The sequence below is a fragment of the Pelmatolapia mariae genome, linkage group LG16_19 (assembly GCF_036321145.2).
Source record: "Pelmatolapia mariae isolate MD_Pm_ZW linkage group LG16_19, Pm_UMD_F_2, whole genome shotgun sequence".
Taxonomy (NCBI): domain Eukaryota; kingdom Metazoa; phylum Chordata; class Actinopteri; order Cichliformes; family Cichlidae; genus Pelmatolapia; species Pelmatolapia mariae.
The window spans coordinates 48,533,913-48,548,426 of record NC_086241.1 but is presented as its reverse complement, the minus strand read 5'-3'; the positions used below and the strand labels follow the sequence as shown (position 1 = coordinate 48,548,426).

General features: G+C 40.7%; 2 protein-coding genes across 2 annotated transcripts; both read left to right on the top strand.

The window, feature by feature from the left end:
* The first annotated feature begins 1,793 nt into the window (after positions 1-1,793).
* LOC134644594 (rho-related GTP-binding protein RhoV-like) lies at positions 1,794-2,594 on the top strand. Its single transcript, XM_063497681.1, has 3 exons — positions 1,794-1,920; positions 2,001-2,059; positions 2,145-2,594. Exons 1-3 carry the CDS (start codon positions 1,794-1,796, stop codon positions 2,592-2,594), a joined length of 636 nt encoding a protein of 211 aa, XP_063353751.1.
* A 1,719-nt stretch (positions 2,595-4,313) lies between these two features.
* LOC134645585 (zinc finger FYVE domain-containing protein 1-like) lies at positions 4,314-14,227 on the top strand. The gene is made up of 11 exons (XM_063499080.1): positions 4,314-5,777; positions 5,867-6,371; positions 7,759-7,973; positions 8,087-8,193; positions 8,285-8,393; positions 8,517-8,614; positions 8,795-8,912; positions 9,026-9,196; positions 9,411-9,591; positions 9,708-9,821; positions 11,764-14,227. Exons 1-11 carry the CDS (start codon positions 5,268-5,270, stop codon positions 11,994-11,996), a joined length of 2,361 nt encoding a protein of 786 aa, XP_063355150.1. The 5' UTR covers positions 4,314-5,267; the 3' UTR covers positions 11,997-14,227.
* Positions 14,228-14,514: the final 287 nt, after the last annotated feature.

Sequence of the window (14,514 nt, the reverse complement as noted above, 5' to 3'; positions counted from 1 at the left end):
TCAACCCCCCAAACGTTTCCTGGGCTCTAAAATATGTTACGCCGCTTGCTGGTACAATTCTTCTGCAGTACAGCTGTGATATGTTGGAGTGCAAAATTTGGATTGTTTGCGAGGGAAACAAGCCAAAGGCTCAGTGCAAATGTTGCAACACAACATAACTGCAATAGCAAGTTCAATTAAGGAAAAGTACAGTAAGATAATAACCAATTATTTTTGCAGACATTACTAATATTACCATAATGGCTTCTTTGTAAGGTCAGAGACTGGCCTTAAAAATGTGGCGTAATGTAATCTAGATGCTGGATCATAAGAAAATGACTCCAGCTGCATTATAAACCAATTATAAATCAGTTGTGCAGAAGAGGTTTTCTAAGCCAAAGTTTTATTAATTCATGATTTTTTTTAATTTGGTCAAAACTTCCATAACATCAGGCTTAAAATGCATTAAATAATTTATTTAATGCATTTGGTATTTCTGCCTAGAAACACAAATCAAATGCATGATGGGAATTCAGAGAAACTACAGACTTCACAATTAAGCAGTTTCCCCTGAACTAAGGCTAAATGCCAGCATGTGATCAAAGAATTATCAGTGTGAGCTCCTTTAACGTACTGTGATTAGTTGTACTAGCAGAGTAATATGCTGAGTTTCTGCAGATGTGGAAGTCGCTGAATTGCAGATGCAGTCTGTATGAGTGTGTTTGCAACAGAGGAAATGTAAATATGCGATTTAAAAAAATATATTTGGGATTTGTGTGTCTGTGTGTGTGTAGGTGTGTGTGTTTGTGTATTTATGAACCCAGTCACCCTGAAAAAAAAGACAGATGGGACCTGACGTCACTACTATGAACTGGACTTGATGACAAACAATGACCTCCACTACTTCCCTTCAGCTCTGCTCTTTGCTCTTTGCGTGGCAGAGTAAAGCTGGTATTGAAATGTAATTTATATACCCAATGAAAACAAACCGGCCTGAGAAATGTTGTTTGGAGCTTGTGGATCCTGAATATTTCGCTGTGTACTGATTAAAGGAATATTAAAATGAAAGAAAAAACGCTAAGCTTATTTTCTGTCACTTCAGAAAATCAAAAATAATTTTTTGAAAGTTGTGAATGAGTCAGAATAATTAGCTTTTCTGGTTCCTTTCACCAAGTCAAGAAACTGCACCTGAGTGAAGCACTGTGAAGTACCCGCTCCATGCTGGAGCAACACTTCCCTCTAGTGTCCGACGATGGTATTACCTCACTGTCGCGCGAACATAATGCATCTCCGCACAGCAGAGAATTTAGGAGTTCGTAAATCTAGTCTCGCGATAATATCGGGGTTATTACCACAGCTGTTCACGTTACTATCCCGATTTTCAGAATTGGGCATGTATGGAGTTTTTAAAGTCTTCCACATATTTGTTTGTGTCAAGTTTACACATTTACAAACAAGCGCTCTGCGAAATAAAATTAATTATCCTCTTATGCCATCTTTAACGTCCAGTTAAAAGACCTTTATTCGATGAGTCAAATCGAGTGTTTGGTGGGAGTGACTATGTAAATCTGCATCAAACGGAAACAGTCAAAGTGTTGAGAAGAGGTCACTCAACCTGATTGGGCGCCTTTGTTCTTTCAAATCTAGGTGGCCTTCTCCCTTTATTGCCACTAACAGGCCCCCGGGGTGGGAGAAGACATGTTTTACATTAGTGCTGCACTCCTGCATAGACTTTCGCACTGCTGGGATTCTAAGATAGTGCAGTGATAATGAAAGGGAAGATGGCCTGTCATAGATCTGATAAAGCAAACAGAATGAGAGAAGAAGTGAGCTGCATGCTGGTTGGTGATGGAGCAGTGGGAAAAACCAGCATGGTTATCAGTTACATCTTCAATGGATACAACACTGAGTACAGGCAAACTGCATTTGATGTTTTCACAGGTAAGTGAAGGAGCTCTTTTATTTAAAGGTCAGATATTTCACCCAGCAATAAAGCCTGTTTGTCTCTACCTAACTTCCAGGATTAGTTCATGTGAATGGAATCCCAACCCACATTAAGCTGATAGATACTGCTGGACAGGTAATTATCACATATCACAGGGGTTTTTTTTCTAAACAGACAAGTGGGTCCAGTGCTTCTCATCTCTCAATGTTTGATCTATCAGGAGATGTTTGGCCATCTGCGCTCTCTGTGCTATGCCCATGTGGACGTCTTCATCCTCTGCTTCAGCCTCGTCAACCCCATCTCATTTGACAATATCACCTCCAAATGGATCCCACAGATTCGAGCCGCCAACCCAATCTCCCCCATCGTTCTGGTTGGAACTCAGTCAGACCTTCGACACAGTGTGGATGTCCTCATTCATCTGAACCAGCAGGGCACCAGACCGGTGCTCTTTAACAAGGCCAGACGGCTCGCAAGCAGGATCAGAGCTCACGACTACGTGGAGTGCTCGGCTCTCACACAGCACAACCTTAAAGACGCCTTTGACTGTGCTGTATTTGCTGCCATTAAGCACAAGCACGGTGGCACTAAATACAAAAAGCTCAGTTTGCTTAACAGTTTAAAGACTCTTTATGATGGTGGATGGAGGAAAATCTTTAGATTCATGTGATCTGAAATCCAAAGTGCAGAGCGGGCATCCTCACTCGACCATAACAAACCATGATTTTTGTTTTTTTAACCAAAGTGTCTGTCTACAAATTGTGGGCTGTGGATTTAAAGAACTGATCTCAAAATCCCCATCTTTGTGTGAAATGTGACAAACCGCAATACTGTGACTTCAGCCAGCTACACTTTCTCTCTTTATACCTTTGTGTTTCTTGTTTCATATTTTGGTTGTTGCTGTTATTGTTTATATTTCTGTGTGCTAGGTAAGTATTGTAATAAATTGATTAAGAAATGCAGTGGTTGTGATTTGCTTGCTTTCAAAAAGACAACATCAAATTTAAGGATTTGCCTTTAGAAGTTACTGTCAGTGAAGAAACGGAGGGAAAGCGCAGACTGGCATTTAGGACAAATGGTCCCCTGCTGCTGCTTTGAAGTGCTACTTTACAAGATAAAAGCCATTTAAATCCATCCTCTGCTTGGAAGCCTGATGATGGGACATGTTTTCCAAACCTACTTTTAAAACACCCATCCACATTTTCCTAGCTATGGCAATGATCGGTGATGGAGTTTTAATTTCAGTGATTAGATTAAGGATAAGATTTGGCCAACTAGAAGCAACAGGTAGATTTGGATTAGATATTAATTTAAAGGGAGTGAGATATTTAGAGCTTTTCACAATGTTGTGCTTAACAGGACATTATCCTAGACCATGGGCTAGACCAACTGGTTGTTCTGTCAGTGTACAGTAATTTAAATGCACTTTTAATCCCTGCAGTATGTGAATATAATAAAAAGAAGTGCAATTTCAAGAGTATGTTTCAGTTTTTCTACTTGATAAAGAAATGCTGTGGTTGACTAATGAAATCTGTCAACATTACTCTTTGGACTTAAATCGTAAAATCACAGAAATATAACTTTTTGGGCCAAATTGGAGTTTTTGCTGGGCAGATTCTGGCGTCCAGGCCTTATGTTTGACACACCTGGTCTATATGATCATATTTATAGCCAGTAGATGTCATCTCTTGCAGATCTCAGTGTTATCTGCAAATGTTACAGTTCACGCAGACTCCTGCCTCACCTCATCTGTCAGCCTGTTCGTCTCCACTACAAACAAGAAGGGGCTCACAGCCGATCCCATCCCCACCTTGAAGCCATCTGTCACTCCTACTGCACACCTCACCACTCTCTTCCTGTCCTTGTCATGTCCCTGCACAACCCTCACATACTTCTCTGCCATTCCTGATTTCCTCATGTAGTACCACAGTTCCTCTTTTGGTGCCTGCCTATCAGCTTTCTCTAGATCCACAAAGACACAATGCAATTTCTTTCCACCTTCTCTATACTCCTCCATCAACACTCTCAAAGCAAACATCACATTGTTGTGTTCTTTTTTGCCATGAAGTCATACTGCTGCTCACTGATTCTCTCCTCTCTTCTGGACTTTTTTGAAACTTTGTTTATATTATATTATATTATATTATATTATATTATATTATATTATATTATATTATATTATATTATATTATATTATATTATATTACACAAAAATTCAAAAAGAAACGTTTTAATATGTGAGCTTTTAGGAGTTGCACAGAATGTAAACAGAGCAAACTATTAGCAAGAACTACGTTTCCCATGATGCAACGTGGCTTCACCCTGCTCTGACCCTGTGACTGAAAATAATCTGATCAGCTGATCTGACCTGGCAACAAAATAACGTAGCTAGAGCAATCTGTCAGGGAGGGGGCTGAAGAACAAAACAATGACACTGCTTGGAAGAATTTAAATACAGTAACTCTTCTAAAGACTTTTAAAACCGACTCGCGCCGATTTCCCTCCCGGTGTTTAGTGAAAGAGCCCGCAGATATTCGAGCTTTTGACATCGACTAGCTGTTGTTTGTTGATATGTTGTTGCTGTTTAGTTGACAGACTGGAGGCTAGCTGCTTGCTTGGACGGCTGTGAGCTGTGGTGGTTTGCTGGCTCGCTAATTGCAGCTTTTGTTTGAGGTGGGGGAAAAAGTTGAAATTGTCCGGCTAAAGTAGCTAGCTCTAGGCTAACTGTTCACATTTGGTTGCCAAGTAATTTACTGAATTTGCAAGGTATAGACCCACAGAGGGTCAGCTTGCTAGTTAGCCTGTTGTTAGCATTAACATTTGCTCATTTTTGTTTTGGTATTTTTTTTTCCCAAGGAGGGTTCTTTGTCTCGTTAGGTACTGGTTACCTGTACACACTTATGTGTTACCTAACTGTTTCTTTCTTGCCTTAGATATATATTTTAGGTAATATTGCTGCTAAATGCTAACTTTAATGCATGAACAAGCTAACAGGATCAAAGGATATTAAACGTTACTGAAGAAGACGACGGTTTTTACTTCACTGCCTTTGTTAGGTGCACTAAATGGCATTAGATCAACCCGTTTAGGTGTCTGAATTTCATACCGCTAAAACTATTTTGATCACTTACATCAGTGTTTAAACTTTGTATTAAATCAGTGTGATAGCAGCCCTGTTATCATGCAGCTGTCTTAAGTTTATTTCATTGTATTTGAGCATTTCAGTTTTCAGTATTACTGCACTGTGCATTTTTCATTAACTGCTATTGGAAGTAGCTGGTGCTGTTGTCAAAGCTGTTCCAATAAGCGCCATTCTGTATTCAAGCTCACTCCTTAAGAAACGATGAATGGGTATGGCTCATCTTCAGAAAAGGGAGTCAATACTAGTCTGATATGTCAGGAGAGTTATTCCTGTGGTGGCTCTGAGGAGGCGGCATTTGAGTGTGTTGATTGCAAAAGTCTGCAGTGTGTTCGCTGTGAGCTCGACCTCCATAGTCATGACCGGCTAAAGAACCACGAGCGGGTCCAGCTAGGTCCTGGACATGTCCCATACTGTGACAACTGTAAAGGAGGTAGTGGGGATAGTGGCATGCGCCATCGGTCTGTGGTCCGTTGCCAGAACTGCAAAGTTAACCTGTGTCAGGACTGTCAGAAACGTACCCACAGTGGAGGCAACAAGAAGAAACACCAGCTTACACATTATCCTCCACCACCCAAACCTGCAGAAGGCAACTCTGTCCAAACATCTGCCCAACCTGCTGTCTGTATAGCCAATGAGACCAAATCTCAGAAGGCTAAACTTCTGGAGAAGGTATCAAGCTTTCTTCTGGTTGATGAGAATGAGGAAATGCAGGTAAGCTGTGCAAGTGGGCATTAAATAAGACCGTATTCCATTTTCTTTGTGTATGCTTTAAAGTTTTTACACTTGTTGTTTGTCCTAAGATAAAAGATGAAGCTTCCTTCATGAAGAGCCTCAGCTGCTCGCCCGACCAGCTGCTCAAGGTGGTGTCCATCTTTGGTAACACGGGAGAGGGCAAATCTCACACCTTGAACCACACATTCTTCATGGGAAGAGAGGTGTTCAAGACGTCTCCCGCACAAGAGTCGTGCACAGTGGGAGTGTGGGCGGCATTTGATCCCATCCATAAATTAGTGGTCATTGATACAGAGGGGCTGCTTGGGAACAGTTCCAAACAAGGCCAGAGAACACGTCTCTTACTCAAGGTGCTCGCCATCTCTGACCTCATCATCTACCGCACCCATGCTGACCGTCTCCACGATGACCTCTTCAAGTTCCTCGGAGATGCTTCGGACGCATATTTGAAGCATTTCACCAAGGAACTGAAGGCAACAACAGCACGCTGTGGCCTGGATGTTCCACTGTCGACCCTGGGCCCCGCTGTAGTCATCTTCCATGAAACAGTCCACACTAAGTTGCTGGGTTCAGGTAAAACACCTCCTCCTGTTAAAGGGTGCAATGTAATAACTTAAACCTTTAAAAATAGCTTTATTTAACATCTTCACTCTGGCACTCTGAATATACAGTAGTTATGGATTTCTGCATCAAAGGACTACAAGTGGCCCCTTTAAAGTCAACTGAGGGTTAAGCATTGCATATAATTTGGGGTTTAGCAAATATAAGCCTTCTTTCCCTTTTATCTGGAGGTCGAAATCAGCTTACCAACTTTAGTTAAATCTGGAAATGATAAAGAAATGTACATTTATAGCTGTAGTCACACCAGTTTTTACACATTTACATCTAGTTTTAACACCAGGTATTGTACATTATTGGGACTCATAATTTGAATTTGTCTAAACTCTAAGAGTGCGATGTGTTTTCCAGTCCTCAGTATCTACTGGTTTGTGTTCCTCTCGCTCTGGTATAATAATCAGCTTGCAGAGACTTGCAATTTGCTCAAGTTGGATAAGCCCTTTTACTGAGGAAGACTGCCTGTTTTTACTATAGTCTGATATCTTTCATTCTCTTTCTTTAAAAAAAAAAAGTCCTCTCTGTCTGGCAGCTTTTGCATTCAAAATTATGATTTGAATTCACTGTTGTGCCAAACACATTTTGCTTTTCCAAGATCAGCTCTAAAATCTCCACAGGTTCCTCTTGTTCAGGGTTTATTTCTTCATTTCTGTTCGTGTTTATTTCAGGTATTACATTATATGTGGTATACAGTATGACAATGTCTAAGGCAAGACAGGCAGGAAAAAAATGGTGGTGGTAGGGATTGGGGAAGACGTAATAAAAGGATAGAGTACAAATAGAAATACACAATGTATCACCAACTGGTGCACCTATAAGGAAAATAAACCTACAACACCAGGAACACAAACATTCAAAAAAGCACAGGTACATGAATCAACATAAATCATCTTCTTGTGTGTGAATTTAATGGAAACAAAGCTGACAGAAATAAGAAGACCCTTTGATCACTCTGGTGTATCACCTGGCAAAATGACGCTGCAAGTTTCTGCAAGTTGTTTTTCGCACAAAAATGAAAAAACTGTGGACATTAAGTGGTATTTATAAGGAGATAAATCATTTAAATTGCATTACTTTCAAGTTGTGGGTTAAAATCCGAAAGAACCCTCAAAGTGTGGGACAACAAACTTCATGTTTTTGCTCTTTGGTTTATTACCCACGCTGTTTTTTGGAATGAAAGTCACATTTGTATTTCTTATAGAGGAAAATATTGTCTATTTCCCCACACATGTCACATGCATTCTTTCAAGCACACTATTTTAAGAACTGTCGATAAATGCTAAAGGTTTATCTGCAGTATATTTTAGCTAATGTTAATAACCATTCAATTTTTGTCCTGTTGTAGAGAAGTCATCCGAGTCAGTAGATCGGCTGCTGTTGGAGCGCTTCAGGAAGCTTTCACGCTTTCCAGAGGCCTTTAGTTCTGTCCACTACTGGGGTACGCAGACTCTCAGTCCTCCTACTGACTTTCGCGGCCTACAGAATAAACTGGAGCAGCTCCTGGATAACAACGCCACCCGTTCTCCACGCACGCCTGTGGTCATCTTCAAAGCCCTGCAGGTAGGGCTGCATTTAGAAGTCTGCTTGTTTCTGCATCACATGGTAATGCATTTTTGAATTGGTCTGACAGCAGTTTATGTATTAATATCTGCTGATCTTTAATTTCCCTACAGGCACTGAGCGAGCGCTTCAGTGGGGAAATTGCAGGTGAGCTGGTAGCACACAGTTGCTTCTTTCCTGATGAATACTTCACCTGCTCTAGCCTGTGCCTCAGTTGTGGGTAAGTATTTCTCGCCAGTCTTTTTTTTAAATCATTTTTGCTTCAGTCTTTTTCTGTTGTTTTACATTCTGTGTTAATACGATTACCTCAGCTCTGGCTGCAAGAACAGCATGAACCACTTAGGAGAGGGAGTGCGCCACGAGGCGAAGCATCGCTGTCGTTATTCTGCTCAGTATGATAATCGCATTTACACCTGTAAAGTAAGTGTGGTGACTCAGCTTTGACTTTTAGCTTTCTCTGTTTTGACCATAACACTGTAATTACTTCTGTGTCATTGCCAAAGAGCCTTAAATTGAAATCATTTATGTTGTGCATCAAATCAGGCTTGCTATGAAGGAGGAAAAGAAGTGATAGTTGTCCCAAAGACCTCAGCCTCCTCGGATTCTCCATGGATGGGCCTCGCAAAATATGCCTGGTCTGGGTAAGTAGTAAGGAAATGACCTGCGAGGGCATCTGTACCTAGGCTTTGGTTAACATCATTTTAAAGCTCTGACCTAAAATTACATTTTTCTTGTCACTCCAACATGCATGCTCCACATCAGATTACATACCAGATTATTGTCACAAAAAATGAGTTTCACTTTTTTAATTGCATGTTCAGGTATGTTATTGAATGTCCCAACTGTGGAGTGATCTATCGAAGCCGACAGTACTGGTATGGAAACCAGGATCCTGTTGATACAGTTGTCCGCACCGAGATCCAACATGTTTGGCCGGGAGTAAGTGACGCCAAGTATTTCATTTATTTATCGGATACAGACTATATTTCACTGATTTACATAGACCCTACTTATGGCTACAGATAACCTGATGACCTTTATGTTTCTTGCAGTCAGATGGCTTTTTAAAGGACAACAGCAATGCTGCACAGCGGCTTCTGGATGGAGTCAACCTAGTGGCCCAGTCTGTGTCAGAGCTCAGTGTCAAACCCGCCAAGGCCGTCACCTCTTGGCTGACAGATCAGATCGCCCCAGCCTACTGGAAACCCAACTCCCTCATCTTGGTGAGTGACACACACAGCCCCATCCTTTGCCAGCAGCTACCAACGGCCAAGTCAACACTTTCATGTTCACAAGGATGTTTACTGTCTGCGGTGTGCCTATTACACAATCTACATTTGCACATCTCATGATGAAACTTGGATTCGTGTTGCATCCTCACTCTTTTAGCTCTTGCTCAATACAACACGGACTGTGATTATTTTTCTCTCATGCAAGGTGTGCCACAAGTGTCACACAGTCTTCCAGGATAACGACACCAAGCATCACTGCCGTGCCTGCGGGGAGGGCTTCTGTGATGGCTGCTCTTCCAAAGCTGCACCCGTCCCCGAGAGAGGCTGGGGTCTTGCCCCTGTCAGAGTGTGTGATGTCTGCTTTGAGCAGAGATCTTCATATGCAGGTACACACACTCTAAATAATGTCAGATCTCCTCTGTTTTTCTCAAACCTCTGCTATGCTGTCATTTAACATCTATGAGCATTGCTTTAGCAAGGGTCTTTTTTAAAATTTATCCAGAACTACTTGAAGCAGAGCAAGAAGAGGAAGAAGGTGGAACACTTGCTAGGAAGGTTGGAGAAGCTGTCACCAACACATTTGGAGTTGTGGTCACTGCTATTGACATCCCACTAGGTGAGTGTTTTTCCAAAACAAAACCTAAAGGGGAAGGGTTATGTAACCTAAACAAATGACCCAGTAAATGGTAGTACACCAGAGTGATGCCCTCTTGTGGCTGAGGCCCATTCTGCTTATTTTCAGTTAAAAAGAAATTAAGTCTTTTCCCTTTATTTATGTCATACTGGAGTCTCGCCAGAAATATGAGATGCCCTAATGGCCTAGTTTTAACATAACATGTACTGCTATGAAAAGCAGGTCTCTATGCCGCAAATCAAGGAAACAGTTGAGCCATCTGAAGCGTTTTAAGTTAACGGCAGTAAAATGATTACATTCATATGGAGATTGCATTTTCCTGTAACTAGTTCCTCTTGCCAGCAAAAAATATTTATAAGCTAAAAAACTGAAACCCTCCCACACACACTGGCCACCGAACCTAAAAACGCCTTGGACACTCTGTTCAGGACATATCTGTGGCAACACCTCCATGCAGAAGTGCTCTCCCATCTAATGTTTAACACTGACAGTGTTTCAGTTCTTGTATCTACCAGATGTCTTTAGTGCAGTGATGTGATCGATGACCAGTTATATTGTTCTTTTTGTTTATGAGACTTTGCCAGGCTTGTGAGTCTCCTTTGCTTTGTACTTGTTTAATATTGATGTTAGGTTGCCTACACAGCAAACATCTGCGAGAATTCCTCAGTGATCGTTTAACTACTCGGGATCAATCATTTCTGTACCCTTTGAACTAACCTCCAGGATGCACTTTGGCCAGTGGATATGAGAAAAAGCTTTTGTTAAGTGTGTTTGTTAAGCCAGTGTGACAGGATTCTGTCAGGATTATCCAAAAAGAAAGAACAAGTTCGTCTTTATAAGAAGAGAGTGTCAACTTTGTACTTTTTCAGTTAGTCCACAAACATATTCAGATTTCTTTATAGCATTCAAAACCATGAAAGTATTTGTTTAATCCAAACATAAGTTAAATATTTATAGATGTGAAGATACTATATATACCTGCAGGTCTAAATTTACTGGTAAAGGGCATAGATAATTATGCTTTGGACCACATGATATCTCGCTGAAGATATCTCCATATCTGTGACTACCCCAAAAATACTCCAGAGTGACGTCCTCTCCAATCACAACAAAATTAGCCAACTTACTTTTAAACCCAGCTCTTGTTTCTGTGTTCCCGTCACTACTTGAAACAGGGGTGCACTTCAGGTAGTACTGGGGAAAGCTAAACATGGGTAAAGCTCAAAAGATGCGCCATTTAAGCCGTTTTAAATTTACAGGACTGAAAGGAATAATTTAAAGGAGATTAATGTGAGTGTTTACTGACCACTTGCTCATCACCCAACAGAAATTGAGGGAAAACATTGTTCCCATTAAAAGAAGGCGACTGGGACTAACCCCATATAAAACATTATGTTGTCAGTTTTGACTAAAGTTTTTGTATGAATTAATCACGGGTGTAATTAGATCAAATTAGAGAGCATTCATCAGCTGGGTCTGCTGACATAGTTTATGGGGAACTTCCAGTGTTGCCAGCAGATATCCAGGCCAGGACTGCTCAGTCAGCTCTGACCAGCTGTTCAGTGTTGGAGAATGCAGAGAAATTTAAGTTAAGTTAAAAAAAATAATGGATAACGATTGACGATTGGATGAATGTTTTCAAGAATGCAGACTGCATCTAGCCTAGACCTGCTTTATGAGATTGGTCAGTATTACTATAAGAAGACTACAAGTGAAAATTTTCAAGAATTTGGTCCCACAGTTTTTGTCCCTTGCCTACATATTCTACATATTCATATGCAGATATCGTTTTACAGACAATTATTGCGTGACAGAGATTCTATTAGGTTATATTGCAGTATAAACTTAAGCAAACAGGATGTGGTGTCATATAAAGTTTCCAGACCTGTGAGTGTGGTGCATTTATTTTCCATCCTCCTTTTAGGCCTAGTGAAAGACGCAGCTCGTCCTGCCTACTGGGTTCCTGACCAGGACATCCTGTCGTGCCACAACTGCCAGCGCGAGTTCACTGCCAAGCTGTCCAAGCACCACTGCCGCGCCTGTGGCCAAGGAGTGTGCGACGACTGCTCCCCTGAGCGCCGAGCCGTTCCATCGCGTGGCTGGGACCACCCTGTGCGCGTGTGCACCAGCTGCAACCAGAAACCCGGAGAACTTTAACAGGGGCGGCTTTCCTTCCTCAGAACACCGTATTGAATCACTCACTAACTCAGCAGCCTGTCTCTGCTAAAGTATACCTCTCTTGCTCTACCGATTCTGTCTCGTATCAGTGGAAGGGAAATTTTTAGGCATATATGTAGGACATTTAGCAGATTTGGGATTTTAGCGTTCCCGTGGCCTTTGTAGAACAGCCAGAACGTGTGAGCTACTCGACTCGAGTGTGAAACCTGCGTTTCTACTCTGATCATCCGCGGTGTCAATGTTTTGATTCTTATTGACACGAATCCCTAATTTTACATGTAATGAGGCTGTCGAGCTATTTTTCTACTGTCAGAAAATATAACGAAAAATATCATTTAAATAATAATAATAGCTAGTTGAGAATGCTGGATGGGTTTGTGTGATTAGTTTCCAGCAATTCCTGTTATTGAGCATTTTCTCTGATGTCATACACGTAATGGCAAAGAGATATTTTAAACATATGCAGCCTACTGCAGGTTCCTTTGCATGCATGTACTGCAACATTTTAGTTTTTGCACTACGCCTTGTTCAGCTGTTATAGGCTGTTGCTTACCATGGCCAAAAAGCCAGATATCCAGGTGACGAAGCGGTCGCTCCAAACTCAGTTGAAATCTACCACAGGAGGTCTTGATTTTGGATATCTGGCGTGCCAAAAATCATTCAGGTCACTGTGTCTGTGCTGGTATTTTATCATGTAATATGTGGTCGTATGAAGACGTAGAACTATGTTAGAGGAAATGTTGAAAGTTATTTAAGTATCGACAATTGAAAAAAATATATATATTAGCACTCTGGCATGTATGACAGTGTGAGAGATCATGGCCTTTAATTTGTTCAGAGGACGGTCTCTGAATAAACCTCACTATCTCTTTTACTTAGCGGCATTTCAGTGTTCTTATGTTACAACATGTACTTCATGTTCAAAATGTTTTTATTGACAACTTTTGTTTGAATTATTATATAAATATTTAATATTTGCAGTTCCTGCCTGCGTTGCATATGGATGTTGTCTTTCAGAACTCAAAGATACACAAATGGTCTTCAAACTGGTTTTACTTATTCCACTCATGCCTCCAGGTCTCTGTAGATGCAGTCTGTCATGATAAAGCCTCTTGACAAAGCACAATGGTATTTTTGTTCTGCTTATAATGACTTGTTTTTTCTGTTACTTTACATCCGTTATTGAAAGCTGTTTGCTTTAGCTTTTTTTTGGTTGACATCATTCACTGTATGTATATTTATAGACTTTGTAGTGACACTTTGTGAACCACCCTTTTTCTGTCTTGTTTGTTTTTGTGTTTCAGCGTTACGCAGAAATACTAATGCTCGAATGTGTCGAAGGCGAGACGTCGACCCATATGTAGCGACTGAGAGCTTTAATTATGTCTCTCATCATTAACTAGTTTTGTTTTATTGAGTATTGAGACCATTATCATATAAAGCACATGGCGATGCCTTTTAGACGTATGCTCATATTTTATTGTCAAAAAAAAGCAACAAGGAAAAAAAAGGGGTTTGTCGATTGTATGCTTTGTAGATAAAGTTAATTCTCCCTTTGCCTAACGTGGAACTTTTTGGTTCTGATGTATGATGAGAAGATGTTGTGTCTGCCTTGTCTCAAAATAGATCTATCTGTCTGAGTGTTTTATCACACACACACACCTTCCTTTGAGATGCCAATGTTGCACAGGATAGAATAGGAAATGCATTATGTCAGATTACTAGTACTGGAGTTCATTGCCATGCATATCTTTGCAGACTGTTCAAATACCCGTTATAGTGTTTGAGATGTACATTTGATCCCTTTATTTTTAATAGGGTAAGGTGCTACTGTCAACGCTCCTGACCTACAGACTCCAAACCAAGCAGAAATGACTGATAGAATTTAAACTGTTGGAAATTAACTTGAAGAAATGGTGGAAGATTTGCATAAGATTAAAGTTGTATCAGCTCCCGTCTGTTAAAACATAATCTGCAACTGCCTCCATGTCTTAAGTGTGTGTGTGTGTGTGGTGTGTTTTAAATCTCCCTGTGTCAAACCACTTACTGTACTGTATGTGGGAGGAATAGATCGTGTGCAACGTCCTTGTGTTATGAGCCTCGCTTTCATTCCCTCCAGCACTGCAGTTTCAGATAAACGAGAAAAAAAATCAAATAATATTTGCTTGGTGCTTATTGATAATAATAAATGATTTATAATTATTTTAATAAATAATTAAACCCAAGCTTCCATGTTGATATTCTGTGCCAATACACTGCATGGTATCAGTGAGCCAATAGAGGAAGTTGCATGTGATATCTATCCAAAGCTACAGTAAGGGTCTCTTTAAAAGTGCTGTAATTCAGTTGTGTACAATATAAATACAAGGGAAAACCCTTTAAAATAATTTTGACAGTTTACCCCATTAAGCCACGCCCTATCCGCTCATGCTGCAGATGTATTGGTCCACGAATTCACCCTGAGCTCCGATTGGTCAATTTCCGTAGGTTTCCCTCA